The 23,222-nt window shown below is 38.9% G+C and overlaps 1 protein-coding gene across 1 annotated transcript in view; it reads right to left on the reverse strand.

Annotated features, from left to right (window-relative positions):
* LRP1B (LDL receptor related protein 1B) overlaps positions 1 to 23,222 on the reverse strand; it is a 1,261,104-nt gene that overhangs the window by 663,721 nt on the left and 574,161 nt on the right. Inside the window, exon 7 of the mRNA XM_065561615.1 lies at positions 2,393 to 2,555. Within this exon, the coding sequence (XP_065417687.1) occupies positions 2,393 to 2,555 (163 nt within the window). The remainder of the gene's footprint in view (positions 1 to 2,392; positions 2,556 to 23,222) is intronic.

Consider the following 23,222-nt stretch of genomic DNA (forward strand, 5'->3'; position numbering starts at 1 on the left):
AACCATTTGGGGGAGATCTCTGCAAAGGGAACTTTAGAGATTTCCTCCCTGCTAAGACTCCCACCTGTGGTTTCTTCCATTAGAGGACACATGCTGAGCCTATGGCATGAAGAAGAAATACTTTAATGTATTAATTAGATTAAGTCTTCACATCATTATTTAAAAAATCTAAAATTGTTAAGACACTGTTTATTTTTGCACCAGCAATATATATAAATATATATGTTATGACTAATAGACTGCCTTCTGTATTGTATTATTTAATACAATGAATCATTTTGGGATGCAGTAAAGGGTATTGCAATAGTGTATGAAAGATGCTGTACAAAATCAAGTTGTATTGTGTATGGTACCAGTTGGACCACACCTGGAACACTGCAAACATTTTTGGGCTATGTTTATATAGAGGGCGAAAAAATACCTGAGTGGGAGTGAAACTGTTTCGAGGAACAATGGGATGGACTTGAGCAAAGGAAAAGACAGTGTAATGTTCTGTCAGTGGAACTGAGAGAAGCTTTGTTGCTTTAAAAATATTTCATAGTAGTTTGAAGTCAGATTTACAATGTAAGGAAACTTCCTGTGCTGGCAAGACAACATAAAAAATAAAAATGATCTCTAATGTGTGTAATTGAAAAAAATGTTCTTGAAAGTAAGTATAGAACCCCCACACAATGTACATGTACAATATACATGACTTCAGTGTACAGAACACTCATTAAATATAAAAAAGTTATTTTCCTAGTCCAATAAATGATACATGACAGAATTATATTTAAACAGCTATCAAAGCCAAAGGAATCCTTCAGAGACTAAGTGCAAACAACATGAAGCTTTTCTACTCTGAAATTCTTTGCCAAATTGAGGATCTTTGATATCATGACAGTGAAAAAATGGGAAGAGTAGGGGAAAGAAAGATATTGGTGTTCAAAAGGGAGATTTGTTAACATATATGATATTCTGGTATGACAGTTTTGTTCCAAAAAGATCTGTGTTCTTTATTTCAAGGAAAATAATTCAATTCAATTCTGATATTTTTGACAGACAAGATTATTTAATAACTAGTTTGGAATTCAACTAGCAAATCCAGCACAGAACATGTAAATAAATGTAGTTGAAAAGGCTGCTGTTAGCCCATTTGAAAACCTCCAGTTCTTTCTTATGAGAATTACCAAACAAATCGGTTTAAATACAACTTCTTTCACTAATGTCTTTTTGAAACATCACTGCAGTCAGACTGAGTCAAGTTTACCATCTGTTGCAAATAGAAATACAGCTATATTCAGGAATTATATTATACAGCTTCCTTTGCAAAGTTTACATGCAAGCTGTTCTTGTCAAAATTAAACCCATTGTGATGATGCATCTTAATATTCAATCAGGCTTTAAGTAAAGAGTAACAAAAGTCCACATATGGATGACAAGCTGTTTCTTCAGTAAATATTTTCCTATTTATTGAGCAGAGGCTTATGGCAGTTTAGGACATATTCCACCAGTCATTTCATATTTAACTACCTGCAGACTAATAAAACAATAACGAGGACAAAACAGCCACTCCAAAAACCTCATTGAAATTTACATCTTAAACATCATTTCCTCCATGCTCAGTGATGCATCCTACTTCATCATTTTGCTTGAAAACTTTTTCTAGCTGGTAGTGGTTATAAGGTAAAGGGTTTTTAGTGGCCAGTATTTTAACTGAGGTTTTCCTCCCCAGATGATTTTGAATGTGTTTATGCAATAAAAATGCAATTCCATACTGTTTATATTTCACTGACTCCCAATAGGAGCACATGAAGAGAGTCTGGTGGCTTGGTTCTGCTCCGAAACATACTAGTGATGAGGTCCTAATGCCCCTACAGATTAGGGAGTAAAATATAAGAAGATGGTTGTGACATTCCTTTTCTTTATATTCTAAAAAGGGTTAGAATGTACTGGAGAAAACTTGTGAAGAGCTAAGTTACTTTTCCATTTCTCCTGCAATTTTAAAGTCACAAAAACATCTACTATTATTAAAATGGTTCAGCAATTACTTGTGACAACTGAAGCAAGACCTTTCAATGTACACGTTACCTACATATATTATTGTTGTACTTATTTTTTACAACAAAATAAACAGCTCAATAAATAACTGCAAATATTATGTCTCAAAACACCTGAATAAAATGGGTGTATTATTTACTCTCCTAGAGAGAAGTAGCATTCTTATCACATTGGGATGTCTTAAGGAAGTTTCATGAGCTAATAATTAATCTGTCATTTAAGGTTTATATTAGGTAAATGTGTGGCCTGAAAAGCACAAGCACTGAAATAAAACATAAATGTTTTAGATTTTTTTGCATGCAAGTATGCATTGTATAATTTAACAAGCATGTTATGTGAACAATACTCTTACCCTGATGTTGGATCAACAGCTATTGCCTTAGGGTTTTGAAGATCAAGATCAATCAGGGTAATGCACACAGTTCCATTGTGATTACACACAAAGATTCTGTCACTGACATGATCCACAAAATAAAAATTTCCAGTGAGCCAGTCGATTGCCATTTGTTGTACATCTGCCAAAGGAAAAAATGAGATTATTAAATCAAAAGTGCAAATGCAATATGAATAACTGAATTGTTGGCTATTCCATCAAAACAGATGATGTAAAATTTTAAAGAGCTCAAGATGTTGTTATGATTGGAATATATACAATGACTTTCATTTATTCCTATGGCATATAATAAGCAATTCAGTTCTTGAGTCAAATACTAAGAATGGTGAATGACTTAGTATCTGTCCTGATAGCTTTGTTCCCTTTTAAGTAGGGAAGATCCAAGTACAACTACAAAGATCTGGGACTTTCAAATATATGAATTTATTTCAGCTGGGTCAGGCATTCTGATTCAGACTCCTTTATTTTAAACTGGGACACTACCATCATTTTTTAGTGTTATGCCCAGAAGCAACAACTCTGCATGAGGGTGCTTTTATGAAATATAGAATACCATGAGAAACACAGATATGGGTAGCTGTGTGTTGACAGAATTACAGATCCCAATGGAGCAGCTGGTTTCAGAAAGTTACCACAGGTTTTTACAGATAAATTTGTGTGATGGAAGATGCAACATACACAACTGTGGCTCTTATGTTATATTGTTTATTTAAAACTGATTAAAGAAAAAGGTTTTGCTGTAAGTTTAAAAACCCACATGTAAGTTGCAAAAAGATGAAAAAGTCTATTGTGTATAAATGAAAGAAGTTATGTATTTTAAATGAAATTCCCTTACAAAGATTCTGAAAAATCTGAGCTGTAGACTTTTACAGCCAGAGTGGGTTACATCAGGGGGAAAAAAGGAATTCAGGTACAGTAGGGATTTATAATGAGATGTGCTTTTAAATCAGTGGTTCTCAAAATTTTGTAATGGTGACTCCTTTCACACAGTGCGACCCCCCCCCTTATAAATCAGTAACACTTTTAAAAATATGTAACACTATTATCAATGCTGGAGGTGAAGCGGGGTTTGGGATGGAGGCTGACAGCTCGCAATCCCCCAGAGAATAACCTCGCAACCCCCGATGGGTCACGACCCCTAGTTTGAGAACTCCTGTTTTAAATCTTTGTTTATGGAACTTGTCACTAATCCTGACACCGAAATTAGGAGTTTTGCTTCTTATTAAAGTGATAGTTACTTCAAATTTTGTTACATTTTAAAAATAGAGACTATATAATATTTTCTCTCATGGAATCCTTGAAAGAATTTTCAGATTTTTGGTTTAAAGCCTGTGCAGTTCCCCTTAAAGACAGTTAAGAACATAAGAACGGTCATAATGGGTGAGACCAACAGTCCATTTAGCCCAGTCTCCTGTCTTCCAACAGTAGCCAATGCCAGGTATTTCAGAGGAAATGAACAGAACAGATAATCATTGGGTGATCCATCCCTTGTCGTCCATTCCTAGTTTCTGGCAAAACAGAGGCTAGGGATGTTCAAAGCGTGGTGTTGCATCCCTGCCCATCCTGGATAATAGCCACTGATGAACCTATCCTCCATGAATTTATCAAATTCTTTTTTGATCCCTGTTATAGTTTTGGCTTTCACAACGTCCTCTGGCAAAGAGTTCCACAGACTGACTGTGCGTTGTGTGAAGAAATACTTATTGTTTGTTTGTTTTAAACCTGCGGCCTATTAATTTCACTGGTTTCACTGACCCCTAGTTCATGTATTATATGAAGGAGTAATTTCCTTATTCACTTTCTTCACACCAGTCACAATTTTATAAACCTCTATCATATCCCCTCTTAGCATCTCTTTTCCAACCTGAGAAGTCCCAGTCTTTTTAATCTCTTCTCATACGGAAGCTGTTCCATATCCGTAAACATTTTTGTTGTCCTTCTCTGTACTTTTTCCAATTTGAATAGATCTTTGTTGAGTTGGGCCAACCAGATCTATATGCAGTATTCAGGAAGTGGGCATACCATTATGATATTTTCTGTCTTATTATCTATCCCTTTCCTAATGATTGCCAACGTTCTGTTAGCTTTTTTGACTGCCGCTACACGTTGAGTGGATGTTTTCAGAGAACTATTCACAATGACTCCAAGATCCCTTCCTTGAGTGGTAATAGCTAATTTAGAATAGACAGTTGTGTCTACTCTATTTGGCCAAACAGTAGGAGAATGAAGAAGCTCTTATAATAAAGACACTTATTTATTTTCACTCAAATTAATATTTCTGAGTCTTCTACTGGTGTTGATCACCTTGCTGAAACTGTAATGTCATTTATGACACTGGCAGCATGAAATCCTTCTGTAAGACAATTTAAACCAGTTCCTAACCTAGTTTCATTATAATAAAATAACTTTATTTTCTTTAAATATTTTAAATTTTAAACCCTAAAATACTTTATAATTTAAAATTAATTTGCAGTGCCCTATAATGGGCTCCACACTGTGTGTAGCAGAAGCGGTGTCTTTTTCAGCAAGAAAGCTATCACCAACATATAGGCCAGAAATGGCAATTATAATTAAAATTGCATTTCTCAAGATAAGAATTGTTTCCCTCTTGTTTGTACCTTTAGATTCTTGGTTTGAGAGCAGTGGGTAGAGTTTTCCTTGAAACAGGTGTTCAACTGTTCACCATAAACGCACTTACTGCATCAGGGCATGTAATGTGAACTTGATTCAGACCGACAAATTGAAGACAATTTAAGTTTGTGGCAATAAGTGGAGGTTTATGAAATATACATTTGCTGAAATACTTAAAATAGACATGAAGAAACTTGTATCATCTTTTGAAGGACTGATAATATATACAAGACTTTATTCAATAAAACATCAGGAACAAACATTGGCTGTATTCCATTTCAGCCACCACATTGCACAGTTCACTGCTGTCACTTCTACTCACATCTTCTCTCTCCACCTACTACTTATTTTCCTTTTAATTCAAAGCTGATATTATACCCCCTCTGCTTATGGGGACAAGTATTATAGGGACATAGGGATTACCATGTGAGAACAGAGGACTGTTCCATCTAGTCCAGTATATTGCCTCCAGTAGTGGCCGATGACATGCATTAGAGGAAGGCCTAAACCTCCTGAGGGTACCTACATATTATACACCGGGGGAAGGAAGGGATTATTTTTCTTACTCCAGGTAGGATATAGCATATGCAATGAAATCAATGACAAAACTCCCACTGACTTCAATGTGGCCAGGATTTCACTCTATCGATTGATATTGGAGCCTTTATGTACAATTTTCAAAAGTGCCTAAATCCCATTTTCTGAAGCAAGTTTTAGGCACTTAGAAGCGCAAGTCCAGTTTTCCTGGGGATGAAACTTAGGATCCTATGTGCCTAAGTCAATTCTGAAAATGGAATTTAGTCTCCTAAATCATTTAAGCACTTTTGAAAATGTTGCCCTTTGTAATTTTATATTCACTTGAGTAACTGTGGGGGTATTATATAGTTATATCATTACTTAACCTTTAAAAAATATTAAATTATTGGCATCAATAATTTCCTATGAATGTGACTTCTCCAAGTAAATTAGGTAATGTATGGACAAGTAGATACTTTTTCCTTCATTAAAAATAGCTTTTACATGATACTTGCATATATCTTAACACAGCTGGTGAAAAAAATTCAAGAAATTTTTAAAAAGGGCAAATCTTTCATGGAAATGTTCCTGATAAGTTTTCCTGTTTTGTGATCAGCTCTACTCATTCACATTTCACAAGAAATGGCAGTAGACGGCTATTTTATAGTGAAGGGTAGAGGTTAAAAAAACATGAATAATGTAGCAAATTCCACATCAGAAAGAAATGGTCACAGTTGAGGCTGCTTGAGAATCCAAGAGATGCCAAGCAACTGAGTAGAACAAGCACCGAGGGCTGTTAGTATTTATTTTCATGCCCTTCCTTCCACAATATCGAGCCCCTGTGAGGAGCTGTGCAAGAGCAGAGGTTCCAGTTGCAAAAGCCGTATGTAACAGGCTATCAGATTAGAGGACTCTCCAAAGGAATACAGGGATTCTCTATGGGGAAGCCCTAAACTTGGGCACTAAAACCTTCCACAGACATGCAGAGTAGTGATTGCTGATGCAGGCAGTGGATCTTGTCAGGGTTAACCAGAATATAAAAAAGAATGGAGATGCTATGAGAGGCAGAGGCAACTAGGTTCTGAGCCATGGAAATACTTCAGGGAGAAACACCTAGTTTTCGGAAAATGCTTATGCAAAGGTTTATATTTTGTTGTAATTCAAGTTATTTTACACAACACTTCCGAAGGGTCAGCGACAGATGGGAGAGCCTGTTCAAAGGGTTAGGTCCTCTGCAGAGCTCATGGCATACTCTAAGGGCTACTTCATTTATTGCTGAGGTAGGAAACAAATGTTTCTTTATTTTAAAAGAACTAACTCTGGATACGCAGCCTGAAATGTCTGAATCAGAAAAAAAGGGAAATTGATCTTTGCCCCCATCCAGTGGCTTCTCTACTAGTGTCCCATTACCTAACTGCCGCCCTCTGCTGCTCTCCAGTTGCTGCACTCTTTCTCCCCTAACTGCTGAAAGAACCCTTCCCTTTCACTTACCATTGGGCTCTGTTTCTCTGAGGAGCAGTCTATTGCTGTCTACATCAGGTCTAGAAGAAGCTGTTCTTTGTAAGCTACTGCAGTAGGCGCTGGCTGCTGCCTGGAGCAGCTGAAAGCAGACAGCTTAAACGGAGTCACTAGCTGCATGTGCCAGCCCCATTCAATTCAGTAGGTCAGTAGTGCGGGTGGGACAGATCTGGGACATTATAGTAACTGTCCTTGCACCCAAGGTTTCTCTCCCCACAATCTCTCCTCCTCTGCAGCCTCTCACTTTGGAGTCAGAGAGACAGACAGGAGGTGAAGAGAAGCTACTTTGTTGACATTTGGCTGCTGGTGATGCAAGCTCTTGAACTCAGAATCCGCTAAATTTAGCAATGTACCTGGCACACGTGAAACAAATAATGCCATAGCAGGGAAGCTGGTTATTATTGGAAGAACTGTGGATATGGGTTTGAGAGTGGGAAGTTTCATAGGAGAGGAAGGGGCAGAAGTCAGAGGAACATAACAAGGCTGCATTCACACATTATAAACGTGTTACTCTGAGGACACACTGTAAACAAAGGAGCATAATCACACAGTATCAATAGGGGAGGGAAAATTTCAGAAAAGCCACATGCACACATGCCTCCTCAGAGTGCTGCTGCAGGAAAAGAGTAAGAAATCTCCCACTGCACAATGCCTCCTCTCTGCTGAACTATACACCTTCTAATATAAACCCTCTGGGTCATTATATCACTTCCATCTAATAGTAACCTGGAAATTCAATGCACTTTAGCAACTGCATTTAATATCTACAAACATGTGTTGCGTATTTTGTGTGTTGAAGGATCAGTTGCTCTTTTTGTCTTTTGTCTACTTTTTTGTGCTGCATGCCCTGCTTGTAAATTATAGCTGGTAAATTGCTCACAAGAGAAAAAAGTTGTAATGAATTACCAAAGTTCATCTAGCTCAAAAAAATGCATTCCACACTTTACTAAGTACATTAAAAAGGCACTTAACTAGTAGATGCATTTTTTATGACTCAGGCTTTTAATCTCCTCAATTTTGCTATCACCAAAGAACTAAAAGTCACATTAAGCCACTTTTAATTCTTCAGCTCTGTAGTTACCAGGCAAGTTGGCTGCAGTATACTTTTAGGGCTGCTGTTTTGTTTTTAAATACATTTTAGATCATACTTTCTACTAAAGAAGTTGCTAAGTAGGTTCAACAGCACGAGTCTAAATTTATAGATTAACGCCAACTTTTCTACAGAATGATTATCACACTCACCTTTTTTACGTAATTAAACATTTTTTTGAGTTGTATACCCCAGGTGTATAGCTTCAGAAAGCTCCAAAAAAGAACGTCTGTCCACTGAAGGCATCTATATTTGGACATACTATATATGCCTGAAATTTCTCTCTTTTTTATGGTAAAGACACTTTTCCTATAAATTTGCTGCTTAAAAACCATCATCCTTTCTTTTTTCACTCTCCAGAAACAAATGTACCCGATATCCTATTAAGGACTCTAGAAAGAATAGTATAATAGACATTTCTTATATTCAAAACATTATTGAAGTTCATAAATATAGGTGAGGGCAAAATTTGGCTCAAAGTGTATTCATTAGCACATTATTATACTTGTATTGAAAGAGAGGTGACTGTTGTATAAGCTAGTGTGAAATACTGGACTGTAAAGATATGAAAGGGTTGTGCAGGTATTTCAATTTATTACTTGCATAGTTTATCACAGAATCATAGAACTGGAAGGGACCTCGAGAGGTCATCTAGTCCAGTCCCCTGGCACTCATGGCAGGACTAAGTATTATCTAGACCATCCCTGACAGGTATTTGTCTAACCTGCCTGCAATTTAAGCCCATTGCTTCTTTTCCTATCCTCAGAGATTAAGAACAACATTTTGTATCCCTCCTCCTTGTAACAACCTTTTATGTACTTGAAAACTGTTATGCCCCCTCTCAGTCTTCTCTTTTCCAGACTAAACAAACCCATATTTTTCAATCTTCCCTCATAGGTCATGCTTTCTAGACCTTTAATAATTTTTGTTGCTCTTCTCTGGACCCTCTCCAATTTGTCCATATCTTTCCTAAAATGTGGTGCCTATAACTGGACACGATACTCCAGGTGAGACCTAGTCAGTGTGGAGTAGAGCAGAAGAATTACTTCTTGTGTCTTGCTTACAACACTCCTGCTAATACACTCCAGAATGATGTTCACTTTTTTTGCCACAGTGTTACACTGTTGATTCATATTTAGCTTGTGGTCCACTATGACCCCCAGATCCCTTTCTGCAGTACTCCTTCCTAGGCAGTCATTTCCTATTTTGTATGTGTGCAAATGATTGTTCCTTCCTAAATGAATTAATTGCATTTGTCCTAATTGAATTTCATCCTATTTACTTCAGACCATTTCTCCAGTTTATCCAGATCATTTTGAATTATAATCCTATCCTCCAAAGCACTTGCATCCCCTCCCAGCTTGGTATCGTCCGCGAACTTTGTAAGTGCAATCTCTATTCCATTATCTAAATCACTGATGAAGATATTGAACAGAACTGGACCCAGAACTAATCAGTGGAGGATCCCACTCGTTATTCCCTTCCAGCATGACTGTGAACCACTGATAACTACGGTGCTCTCGGGGAATGGTTTTCCAACTAGTTATGCACCCACCTTACAGTAACTCCATCTAGGTTGCATTTCCCTAGTTTGTTTATGAGAAGATCATGCGAGACAGTCTCAAAAGCTTTACTAAAGTCAAGATATACCGCATCTACCACTTCCCCCCATCCACGAGGCTTGTAACCCTGTCAAAGAAAGCTATCAGGTTGGTTTGATATGATTTATTCTTGACAAATCCATGCTGTTATTTATCACCTGATTATCTTCTAGATGTTTGCAAATTGATTAATTATTTGCCTTATTATCTTTCCAGGTACAAAAGTTAAGATAACGGGTCTGTAATTCCCCAGGTTATCCTGATGTCATCAGAACTCTAAAATATCTTACATTTCATGTCACATGTTGTGTGTTTTTAATTCCAATTGCTTGTAAATACTTATAGTCTTTTATAGTGTCTGCATGGCTCTTAATATAAACATACTTATTTCCACTAGAAACAAGATTTCCAAAACGAAGTGTGAGCTCATAGAAAATGGAAAAAAATACTCTATATCTTTTTATTGGTTTCTTTATTGTCATGAAGAACTCAGTAAAAGCAAAAGTATCCAATGCACTAAATATTGCATAAAGGGCTTTGATTTTGCCACTGGAAGGAGGAAAACTAACAAATTGTCTCTGTCCACATGTTTTAGCACAAATCCCATTTTTTCTTGACATGTGAAGAGGCCTATGTATTTTTGGTATCTAGGGCCAAATGATATAACAGAGATTAAGAAATCCTGCAGAAGGGCACATAGTCCTCGTTCAGTTTTCGGTGGACAAATAAGATTTTTGTAAGGTTTTTTTGATGCATTCCAATGTAAACAAAGCTAACAATTCTTCAGAAATGGACACATTCTATGTCTCTTTCTGAGTAACAAATTCAAACCCTCTGTGCATTTTTAAGCTAGAAAATCAAGCTTCTAAAACTTCAAAAAGTGCTTAGGGCAGTGGTGGGCAACCTGTGGCCTGCGGACTGCATATAGCCCATCAGGGTAATCCGCTGGCAGACCACGAGACAGTGTTTACAGTGACCGTCCACAGGTACGGGCGCCCACAGCTCCCGGTGGCTGCAGTTAGCAGTTCCCGGCCAATGGGAACTGCAGGAAATGTCGCAGGCCACAGCGATGTGTTGGCTGCTGCTTCCCACAGTTCCCATTGGCTGGGAACGGCAAACCATGGCTACTGGGAGCTGCGGGCAGCCATCCCTGCAGACAGTCAATGTAAACACTGTCTCGCGGCCCGCCAGCAGATTTCCCTGACCAGCTGCATGTGGCCCGTGGGCCGCAGGTTACCCACCACTGGTTTAGGGGATTTCCTACCTCAGAATACCGTATGTTGTGAGTGCTATCTGAGGATCTTGAGGATCCACTAAAGGCTGACAGGAGCAACAATCTAAATGTCAATTATCAAGGGAAATGTGTCCTTGGTTAATGTTTTTAACATTAAAATATCGTTTTATTTCATAGCTCTAATGTCATCAAAGTGACTTCTTATCAGCTATAATTTAAGAGCTTCTTTGACATCAAAACTGTCAATCTTATGTTTCATTTTGGGATTGTGGTTGGATTTATTTCCATTAAACTGTATAGTATATATTTAGATATAGGTTCTTTTCCAGAATGAAGTTTGTACCTGAATATTTGGAAGGATAATGTAATTCCTTTTAGCCAAAAATATAAGCAAAAGCCAAAGACAAGCCAACAAATCCCCAAACAGCTTGTTTTTTCCCCTAAAACCTGTGAAATATAATTTTGTAGATGGTGACTCTTCACTGTAGCCCATTTTTTAAAAGAAATAACCGCTTCATATCGGAGTTTAGTATACAGTAGAACCTCAAAATTACAAACACCTTGGGAATAGAGGTTGTTTGGAACTCTGAAACGTTCATAACACAGAACCAAACGTTATGGTGGTTCTTTCAAAAGTTTACAACGGAACATTAACTTACTACAGCTTTGAAACTTTACTATGCAGAAGAAAAATGCTGCTTTCCCTTTATTTTTTTAAGGGTTTATGTTTAACACAGTACTGTACTGTATTTGGGTTGTTCGTTTGTTTTTTGTATTGGCTACTGCCTGACTGTGTACTTCCAGTTGCAAATGAGCTGTGTGGTTGACTGATGAGTTCATAACTATGGTGTTTGTAACTCTAAGGTTCTACTGTAGATCTTTTGTACTGATTTTGGGAGTGGGAAAGAATTTGCAAACAAAGTCTGTTTTTTGGCCAGTTCAGTATAGTAGTAGATTTTATGTTTTGAATTTTCAACTTTTGTGCAGTTCCTGGTCGGGGTAACAAAGTGTTCACTATGAAAATCAAATGAGGATGCTATAGAATGTTAGTAAGTCATAATATATGGCTCATTTTAGAGCTGTTCACGTGTAAATGTCTGTATGTAAACAGTAGCACTGGTCAAGAATTTTCTCTTATAACTGTTTTTTTTATATATAGAAAATTGGGTTATTGATTAAACACATTTTTTCACTATAATTTGGTTGGAAAATGTTGATGTTTCATCAAAAAATGCAAACCAAAATATCTAAATTTAATAACTGGTCCCACAGGGCCTCATAGCAGTTGTAGTTCAGATGCCTTAGGCGTTCCCATTTTCTCTAGGACCCAGGCTCTCTTGCTGGATTACATCTGCCATGATACACTCCTCTGAGGTACTATCCTTCCCTCAACATGAGGGGAGAAGGTACATGGCAGATGTACTCCAGCCAGAGGGGAAAGCAGGAGCATGAGATATGTAAACTACAAGTCCCAAAAGGAACCACATTGCTAGCTTCAATTGAAATATTTTAGTTTTAAGCCAAAAATAATTGTGTTTTTGGCTAACATATTAGACCAAAGAGTCAAATTTTTCTACAGGGGTTTGAAGTAAGGCTCCTCAGGCTCAGGGTGGCACTACAGGTTGGCCTAGCAACGATTATTACCACCACAAAATTTGCCATAGCCACCCTGTAGTAGTGGCCGCTCTCTGGCTGCACAGCTCTGAAGGTGGCAGCAGTGCCACCAGCAGCAGTGCTGGAGTTAGCTCAGGTGGGGTACCGGGGTGCCCAAGAGCAGGCCCCAGCCCATGTCCACACCAGCCGGGGCGTGTTGCCCAGGGCAGGTAGAGGGTCTGGGGCTCTCCACAGCTGCATGGACTGACCTGCCCAGGCTTCTGGGAGATGCCTCCTTTGGTTGCTGCTTTGCAAGGGCTCTGCTAGCTCGGAGCCAGGTCCCCCCATCCAGGTGGCTATTTCTAAGCTGTGAGCAGTCGTAGCACGGTGGATAGCTGAGGAGCAGCCCATCCCCGACCAGGAGGCAGGGTCTTGGGGCAGGGGTGAGAAGAGGAGGAGGCGGGACTGGAACTGAGGAGGAACAGGGGGCAGGGGTATGGAAAGAGGTAGGGCCTCATAGGGAGCAGGAGCAGAGCCCCCCCAGTTGTCTGTCCAGCCCACCTCAGGCCCCCCACCTGGAAGAGGCTGCTGCCACCACTGCTCAGGCTTAATGCAAGGGATACTTACTGGAGGCCTCTCCTCTTCAGGAGGCCATCATCCACTAGCCAGACTTCAGTCCCTTGGTCCTTTTTGTTCAGAGCTGTTTGCACAGCTTCCTTGTTTGCAGTCTACTCTCAAGTCTCTGCCTGGCACAACTACTGCTGGCCACTCTGCCAGAAACAAGCTGCTTCCCAGCCCAGCTCTTCATCTTTCAGTCCCAGATCCCAAGCCATACAGCCTTTTTCCCCATAACCAGCTCCCAGGCTGCTGTCCCACAGCTTCCAACTCTAGTCACCTTAGGGATAGGTCTAAGTACTGCTCTTTCCCAAACAGGAAGGGTAATGGAACCCTCAGGTGAGTGCATTCTGCAGTGGGAGTTAACAGTGCCTAATAAGGAGGCAAAAGGTTAATTACAATAATCTAACATGAGTAGATTCTGCTGAAGGCAGTATTACCAATCTGCAGTTTTCAAAAAAGTCAGGCCTCTGAAGGTCATGAGATGGCTTAAAAATCATGAGTCTTAAAAAATAATAAAATCTGGGTTCTTTCCTTCTGGTTTCTGAGCCTTTAGGGTGCTCTTGTTTCTTTCAAGCTTTTCTCCATAACTGTGAAGGCTGTAAACCTCATCTCCCACCCCACCCCAACCCAACAATGAAAGGTGAGAGTCCAGCAGAAATTCATCAAATACTGCAAGACTCGTGTGATGAATGAAGGGCAGAGGGATAGCTCCCTTTTATGGACACCCACCCAGCCAGCCAGTTAGGTATCAAATCCCTTTTAGTAGTTGTTCTCTACTTGCTTTACCTGTAAAGTGTAAAAAGTCTCCCTGCTTAGATAAAAGGAAGGGAGTGGGCACCTGACCAAAAGAGCCAGTGGGAAGGCTAGAACTTTTTAAAATTGGGGGGAAAACTTCCCTTTTGTCTGTCTGTTGTTGTTCTCCGGAGAGAGGGGACAGAGCAGAGACATGGCTGGAACTATGCTGTAAAAAGCTTTGGCCAGGTATGGAAAATCATCAGATCATACCTAGAAACTACTCATTTGAAACCCCAGCTATGCAAGTAGATCAGGAAATGTCTAGGAAGACACAATTAGGTTTATCTCTTATTTCTTTATGGCTTGTGGACTCCTCTGTGCTAACACCAGATGCTTTTGTTTTGTTTGTAACCTTTAAACTGGACCTAAAGAAGCTATCTTGATGCTTAATCCTTGTAATTATTTTTTCAAACCTAGCAAAAAGCCCAAGTTGCAGATGTATTTTCTTTCTTTTTGTTTTTAATAAAATTTACCCTTTTCAAGAAGGGGATTGAATTTTTGTGAGGTGTGTGCATATGTTGTTTAATTAGCTGGTGGCAACAGCTGATTTCCTTTGTTTTTCTCTCTCAGCTCTTCCCCAGAAGGGGGGGGGGGTTGAAAGGGCTTGAGGATACCCCACAGGAAGGAATTCTGGGTATTCAGAAGGTTTTTGCACTTGGGTGGTGGCAGCATCTACCCATCCAAGGTCAGAAAAAGCTGTAACCTTGGGGGTGGCCAGTATTAATTTTTAGAATCCTTGCGGGCTCCCACCGTCAGCACTCAAAGTGGGGAATCAGCCTTGACAACTCACAATACAATAGTGAGAGTTCTGGCGATTGTAGTATCTGTTTTAAGGAAAGAGACAAAAGAATGTATTTGCAAAGGGAACCAAGAATTTAATTTAGGAGGAGGGCAAGAGACAGCAATTTGGAGGGTGGCTTTACATTATTGCCTTCAAATTTCACCTCTCAAGATAGACTTTTAAATGCATCTTATTAAAAAAGACAGGTCTTCATTAAAGGAAATGAGCCTCAGTTTTTTTCAAGATCCAACAGACACCTAGCATCGATCCCACCTACTATTTAATAGTTGATACACGCTGGCATGGTGGTGCAAGGAAGACTATGCTGTGCCTCTTCTCTGGATAGCCATTTGCCATAATATCAATCCTGCACCATTTAAAAACATTACTTAGATTAAGCAGACTCATTTATACATACTGAGCTTCTGACAAACATGCCATAAGTAACATTAAGTCAAATTTCCTTAAAACAAACAAACAAACAAACAAAAACTGATGAGACGTATCCATCCATTTTCCTCTGAGGAATCAGCCCCAAATATCTATTCTTTTCGAGGAAGCAGCTTTTCCAGAACATCATTTCGTTTCAATTTGTATTTGTAAAGAGTTTGGAAAAGTCTAATAAATCAAATTTAAACATTCTTCAGAGCTTCATGAACCTTCACCCTAAATTTCTCAAATGAAATGACATTATGCAGTGACCTTGTTCCCTGAATAACAGGGAATTTAAATTGCAAAAAAATGGGTTATAATACATCTTAAAGGCACAATATGTATTCTGCTCAACCATACAGTCTGCTAAGAGGCACTTATTTTTAAAAACTGATTTTTTGTGGGAGGGAGGAGAGAGTTTTAGGCTAAAATGTTCAAACGAAAGAGTTTAAAGTTAGAATCCTAACCTATATTTAGGCTCCTAAGTAAAAGCAGTCAGATTTTTAAAAAGTGATGAACACATGCAAGTCCTGCTGAAATGAGTTGGAGCTGCAAGCACCTTTGAAAAACTTTATATTTAGGTTCCTAAATATGGAATTAGGAAACTAATTTTAGGCACACAGACTTGAAAATTCTGAGTTTAGCCTTTAGCATCTGTATAACTGAAAGCAGAATCTGGCCAAACAAGCCAATATGCTTACTTCTGTTAACCCAGCTATAGGAGAGCAGATATCTATATAACTGGGTTGATTGCACAAAACTGAAGGAACGGGTGTTCTGTGCCTTACTTTCTTTAACTCTGGAGGAGCCTTACCTTTCCAAATCTTCAGAGATTGGTAAGAGGCATGCTAGTATAAAATGAACCACAGCCAACAAATACAGTATGAGCCTGGCAACTTATCCAAGAAGATACCTGTGAAGGAGTCAATACTACTCCAAGTTTCAATTCATATCTCCATCTTCTTTGTAGAGAAATATTTGCATGGACATAGCAGGAAAGATGATGTCTGACCAGAAGGTGCTCAGCCATCACTGCACAGGGACCACTTTATAGCAAGGCTGCAGCTTTCTTTCATCATGGATCCCAGGGATCTGCAGGCTTTAGAAGACACTTTTCCTGCCAAAACCATTTGCCTAAGAGAAGCATTCCAAGGAAGCTTAACAAGGTTCACCTCTCAGTTCCCATCAACTCTGTCACTTGGCCATGAGTTTTACAATAGGATAGCAGAATCTGGGCCTTATTTTTAAGCATATTTCTAAGTTTACTCATGCTGTGAAATGCTGTCTACCTTTCAAAAAGATCAGGTTTCTGGAATGAGCAAAATGGGTACCATTTTCTTTTAATGCCTCATTTTCCACCTCTTTTGCCATGATGCTCTGTATATGAACTGTGTTTTACAATATAACATGTGCGGGGGGAGTGTGGGGGGGGAAGGGAGGGAAGGGAGAATGCGAAACTTCCCAACACACTGAAATGAGGTAATCCCAAGGGCTAAATATTTCTGTAGGGAGTGAATTTTCTGCTGCCAATTTCATGTCAGAAACAAGTGCGAACAGTGGAAAACCAACACACCTCTAATTTCTGCTTTAGTGAGTTTCAAGTGTGTTGCCAAATGATTGTAAACTTGTAATGGGATCCTAGCAGCCTGGCATCTACATTGAACAATAAAGGAAGATTTATAGAGGTGTAGAGCTATAACAATCTTTTTTTAAACTGCAGATTCAAAAAGCTTTTTATAAATCTGTTGCGACAGTAAATCAGACCTGGTTATTTACTTCAAAGCAGTTAAATCATCCGCAGTTAATCTTAAAATTACAGCATAGTTTAGCATAAATAGCTGTCTCATCAAGCATGTGGACTTAAGAGGAAGGAAATGTTGAGGAGAACATGACATGGCCATGTTAGTTTACCACAGTTGGCTATTCTAATTGCCCTTCCTCAAAGGCGGGAGAGTCTGGCCTTCCACCTTCTCATCAAAACACTGCCTTCTGTGTCATGAACATCATAAAAATTGTCTTCCTTTTTAAAAATAATACTGCCATTTTAATGTTTTCCCATAAAGATGCCAAACAGCAGATAATTAAATTTTTAAAGATGAATAAAATATTTTAATAAAATATGGATTTACTTTTGTAGTAAAAGGTTATTAAGGAAAATGACTTAGGGGAAAAATTTAAAATATTTTAATATAGTAGGTGAGCACAGGCCTCTCAGATATGCTTCTCAAGGGATAATATAAAAGTTACTTATTATAGTCAGCTTTTTAAGAGTGAATTCATGTTTAAGGGTTTATTGTACCAGGAGAGGATCACAAAAGAGAAAACACTGATTCATAATATTTGAAGTACACTGTATTCACCCGGTTGAATCAGCATAACTAAGATATATGCCTTAATTTCACAGGCTGTATATTGAGCCCATAAACAAGCATGCCACCGTTTTTGCTCCGAGCACTGTATGGACTGGCTGATATTAAATACAAAAACTGGTGGCTACACTAGTATTAGGAATTAAAGCTTTGTTTCTTTTCCCAAAGGGAAGTATTATATTCAGTTAACTTAAACATTCTCAAAAATTAACATTTGTCTTTACTGATCAGCATTTTTGATATTTCCAAATGAAAAAAGTTATGTATTTTTCATAATGTAGATATTATGAAGAGTTATACACATGAGTTTCTGTCTCTAACATATTAAGGCAAAAGAAAAAATGAAGAGTTCTGAGCATGAGTTACATTCTCTCTCTCTCTTTCTAACACAGTAGGCTAAAGAACAAACAAAGACCTATAGTGCAACACTTTTCCAGTTTGCTGACACTTGAGAAAGTGTATTTTGTTGACGCACTGGTTTAGAATGCACCGGAAATCTATTCAAGAACAAATGTCAGCCTAATTTAAATCACATCTGATTGATACTATTAACAGGAATATTTTAAAAAAATCATCTTGATTATAAATAAACACACTGTATAGTCAATCAGTTAAAGTAGCTAGCTCAGTATTTCACTCACTATAAAAACAAAATCACACCAAGTGTTTTAACAGACTGAATTTATCTCTTAGGATTACTAAAGGAGGAGGAGAGTTACTTTTTTATAGTTAAAACACCATACATTATGTTTTTTTTTCTAGCTCTCTCCCTTTCTCCAAAAAACAAATACAAATTGTTTCCTATAATTATAAAAGGTTTCTGGCAATAATTAAGGCCATAATCATACTGAGGTATATCTATTTCTATAATACAGAACAATTAATACTGTACTAACAGATGACTACCAAAGTGGTGTTCTTGGCAGCCACCCAAAAACATGAGATAACATACACATCTAATGTCACTAAGCTCCAAGATTCCCCACATCATGGTGTAAAATGAACAAAAACAAACAAAACTGTCTGTACCTAAACACTGTGGACATAGCTAGTTTGTGATAAAAAAAAACATGCTTATGTTACTGTTACCACACCCTCCCTCTCTCCTCTTTGTCCCACTTATTTGTTCTGTTTTGTCTTAAATTAAGGTAGTAAGAAGGCATTGTCTTTTCCAGGCAGACAAATGTTTGTACACAATACTCAGGCCTAGCTGGAGCATCAAGCCACTACTATAATGCAAGTAATTAATAAATAAATAAGTAAATAAATAAATAATATTAATAGAGGACATTTTACACCTATGCACCAGCTATTTCTCTTCCCCTTCATGAAAAAAAAATGGCCAACAGAAGCAAAATGCTTAGATGAATCTTATTTATAACTTGATTCTGCCACCCTTACATTGAAATGCATCTTATTCCACAAGCATTCCCACTGATAAGATATTTCTCAATTTGAATAAGAGTGATAGGATCTGACCGTTAATGATTTGCACCTATCGTAAATGGAATGCTACCAAATATTAAACCATAGAGCCCACAATAGACCATATAAACTGTTCTATGGCAACTGTAGTTTCAGAGAAGCACAATACTTAACCAAAACTCTCTGGACTGCAGCTTCTCCACCTTGCTTTTGAAAGGTACAGTGTCTGTTCCCATACAACCCCTTTCTGATCACTTGAGTGAGGCTAGTGCCAGCAGCCTTGTGGAGTTCTATCTACTTGTACATAGATGGCCCAGATCAGTGTGGCACCTTATCATCTTTGATGTGTTTATCTTCATAACAGCCCTGTGAAGTATAGAACTGCTATTATCCTCATTTTATAGATGGTGAACTGAGAAACTAGAGACTAAGTTACTTACTCAAAGTCATACAGACAGTCTGTGCAAGACCAGAGAATTAAACCTGGCTCTAACCACTAGACCATCCTTGCTTCCCTGCAAGCAAAGAATGCCATGGTGCCACTCCCTTGCACAGATGTGTAAGGGATATAGGAGGATACTTGCACCATCTCTCCCTCTTGCACACTCATATGAGGGCTGATCATAATCTTGCCCTATATTTGTAAGGTTTTTGACCAGTCTAATGTTAAATGCCTTATTTGGTAGGACTTCCCCTGAGTGAAACAATATTAATGTTCTCTATTACTTTGAAAACACAGTGGAGCCACTGAAATGAGGTACTGTAGTAGCTCTGCGTTCCTCACCACACAATATCTTTCTAAATGGAAGCAGTAGTTTCTTGGACTGAGCCTTTTGGCCAGTTTCAATGTAACGGTTTATAAAGAAATCATATTTGAACACTGCCCACAGTAACCATATAATTTTACAAAAACTTATGAAACTGTGTGGAACTTTGTGAAAGCTAAACAGAACTGCTGTTTGTACAAGTTTGTTTGTTTGTGTTTGTTTAACATAAGAAAAAGGAAGGGCAATCTGTTGATTTGAGGCAATATAGAGTGTGGATTATAACAGGTGTACAGACTTTTACAAAACTTATATTAATGATTTAAGTTTAATCACTTTGGCCCAGATTTGTAAAGATATTTTAGGCATTGCTCCTGTCGATGTTACAATGCCTAGCTTGTATAGAATCCTAAGTCTCATTTTCAAAAGTGACTTAGGCACTTATGTACCTTTCAGGATCTGGGCCTAACTTTGACTGGAAATCAATGGGAGTTAGGTGCCTAAACACTTGTAAGGATCTGGGCCTTAGGGCTAGATCCACAAAGGGGACTCAAGCTCAGCATTGCAATGCCTAATGTTTAGGTGCTCGGCCGCTGAATGGAATCCACAGCCCTGAGTTAGGAGCCCAGGTTCCCTATGCAATTCATGGGGTGAGTCAGACACTTAAAAATGGGATTCACAGCAGCACTCATGATGAGTTGGGAGCCATCAACATTGGCCAGGAGTATATAACAGAGGAAAGGAGAGGTGCTTTAGGCCCAGATCCACAAAGGTATTTAGGTGCCTAACTGACAGACCAGAGGGATGCACCTATCTCTTCTTTGGATTCACAACTGTGAACCGTCTCCTAGGTGTAGGTTTAGGTGCCTAAACCAGGTCAGCCTGTTCTTGCTAGAAAGGAGACACACACACACCCTTCCTACCATATAGCACAAGGATTAGGGCACTCTCCTGGGATGAGGGCAACGTATTTCCAAATCCCTGCTCTGCCTGATTTGATGGAAGGACTGGAACTGAGGTCTCCCATCTTCCAGGAGTGTGCCCTGACCACCAAACTGTGGGTATGCTGGTATGAGTTTCTCTTGAAGCTGTTCCAAGTACGGAGTACAGCCCTGCCCAACCCTTGGGGTGCATACTGAGGTGACTAGCACATGCTGCTGGGGCCCTCCTGCTTCTTTTAGGTGCTAGCTCAAGCAGAGCTAGTTTGTGCACCTCTACCTGAGCTGGGAATCACACTGGCTGCTGTGTAGATGGACTCTTAGGCTCCTAGAGTCAATTACGCATTGCAATACTGACCAGAGCAACACCTAAATACCTTTAAAAATCCAAGCCTTCATCTCATTTGGTCCATCTTTCCTCAAGTAGTTCAGTTAACTTTACAGGCAGCAATTTTTTTCCATTTGAAAATAATCCTGGGGAATACTGCCAACTGGGCTGACTCAAGGAGCAACTGCTGCTTTCCTGAAAGACTCTCAAAATGAAAGTGAACCTGGGCTGAATATTTCTGAAATAAAATGGAAATAGCACTGGACTTTTTTTATATTTATAAAGGAATTAGGTGTGCTGATAAGATACTGGTGCATGGCCTGAAAACAAGTTGAAAAAAGGCAAAAAATACAGTCTCTGGAACCATATACGATGACAGGTATTGAAGCATTTTTCAATTAGCTAATTATTTTTGCTTATATGGTGTGACAGAGATTTTATGTAATTATGCATGGAAAGAATATTCAAACTTTATCAGCAACTCAAGGACTGTCATGGTGATTGCCTAGCCCACCATAGCATACTGCATCTGTTCTGTGACATGTTGATAAAATACAGGGTTTATAAGCAGTGACAGGAGAGCCCAACCTCCTTGCACATGCCTGCCCCACTCCCCTCATTAAATTACTTCCAAACATTAAATCACTTTGTTTCCAAACCAACCGAGAAAATTACACAGCTTAAAACTGACTTTGCCAAAAATGATTTACTCCACTGAAAAGATTTCCATTACATTGAAACTTTCCATTTCAGAATGAATGCTCCATTCATTGACATCACAAACTGTATAACCAAAAACAAGGTTTATTATGTTCAAACTGACTCACAACAAAGGAAGAGGTTTTATTATTACTATTATTTTAAAAAATCTTGACTATTATAACTGAAAGGCACCTTCAGTTATTTAGTATTTTAGGGCCTAATCCAAAATCCACTGAAGTCAATGGGCATCTTTCCACTGACTTCAGTGGACTTTATCTCGGACACTTAATGGAGTTATGTGCAATGCCAGTGCTCTACATTATGGGCTACTCAGCAGCGTCCCCAATCCCAGAAGTTAAAAATATAATAAAATAAATTAAAAAATAAATTAGACCCTAAAATCATGAGATTAAAAAATTAAATCATGTTTTGTTAATCTATCTGATTTTTTAATCCCCCTTCCCACGTCCAGTGTATGTGACAATCACAGGGTTACCAACTCTCACAGATTTATAATGACTATGGCAATTTTGGCTCTCACTAGAGCACTAAACTGGGATCAGGTCCACCATTATACTGAATCCTGTACCAACACTTAGTAAGAGACAGTCCCTGCCTGAAGAGCTTGTTATCATCTAGTGCAAAGCACAGTGGGCAGTTTGTAACATGGGAGATGAAACTCAGATTTACCAAACGCATATCCTATAGGGGCTACCAAGCTGCTACTAGATGGGAACGATATTAATCCTTCTACACTGGGCAGGATTCAAACCTGGTGAGCCACAAGTAAAAAGCTCTAAAGTTCATCAGTAATGCCCCAAACACCCACACCAGAGAGACAATCACCTTTGTACCTAGTGTTACATATGTTAGTTTCCCCTCAACATAACATTAAGTTTCCATGTAAAATTTCCGCTAGTTGGTTCCCATTTATTATGAAACAGGTATTCATTTGCTGACCTACCTATCAGAATTTCACAAATCCTTTTGTCCCTCCTCTTGGGCAACCCAGTCACCTGTATATCAGGGCTAGTCATTTCCATCACTTCTCTAAGGGCTTGTCTACACTGGCAAGTTTCTGCACAGTAAAGCAGCTTTTTGAGCTCAAACTGCAGATGTGCACACACTGCCAAGCCACTTTGCACACAGAAACTCTTCAGTCGCAGCACTGCAAAAAACCCACCGCGACGAGACTCGTAAGGCTATTTGCGCAGAGGCTCCAGCGCTCTATTGCCAGTGTAAACACTTGATCGCTTTCTGCGCTGTAATTTGCCTCCAGAGCTGTCCCATAATGCCTCACGTGACCGCTCTGTTCATTGTTTTGAACTCAGCTGCTCTGGAGACATGCGCCCCTCCCCTTTCAAAGCATCGTTTCTGACAACCCTTGTGTGCTGTGCTGATCTGCTCCTGGACACAAAGCAAACCATTAATGCGGAATGCTCGTGCTGCTGAA

The sequence above is a fragment of the Chrysemys picta genome, chromosome 11, assembly GCF_011386835.1.
Source record: "Chrysemys picta bellii isolate R12L10 chromosome 11, ASM1138683v2, whole genome shotgun sequence".
Classification (NCBI taxonomy): domain Eukaryota; kingdom Metazoa; phylum Chordata; order Testudines; family Emydidae; genus Chrysemys; species Chrysemys picta.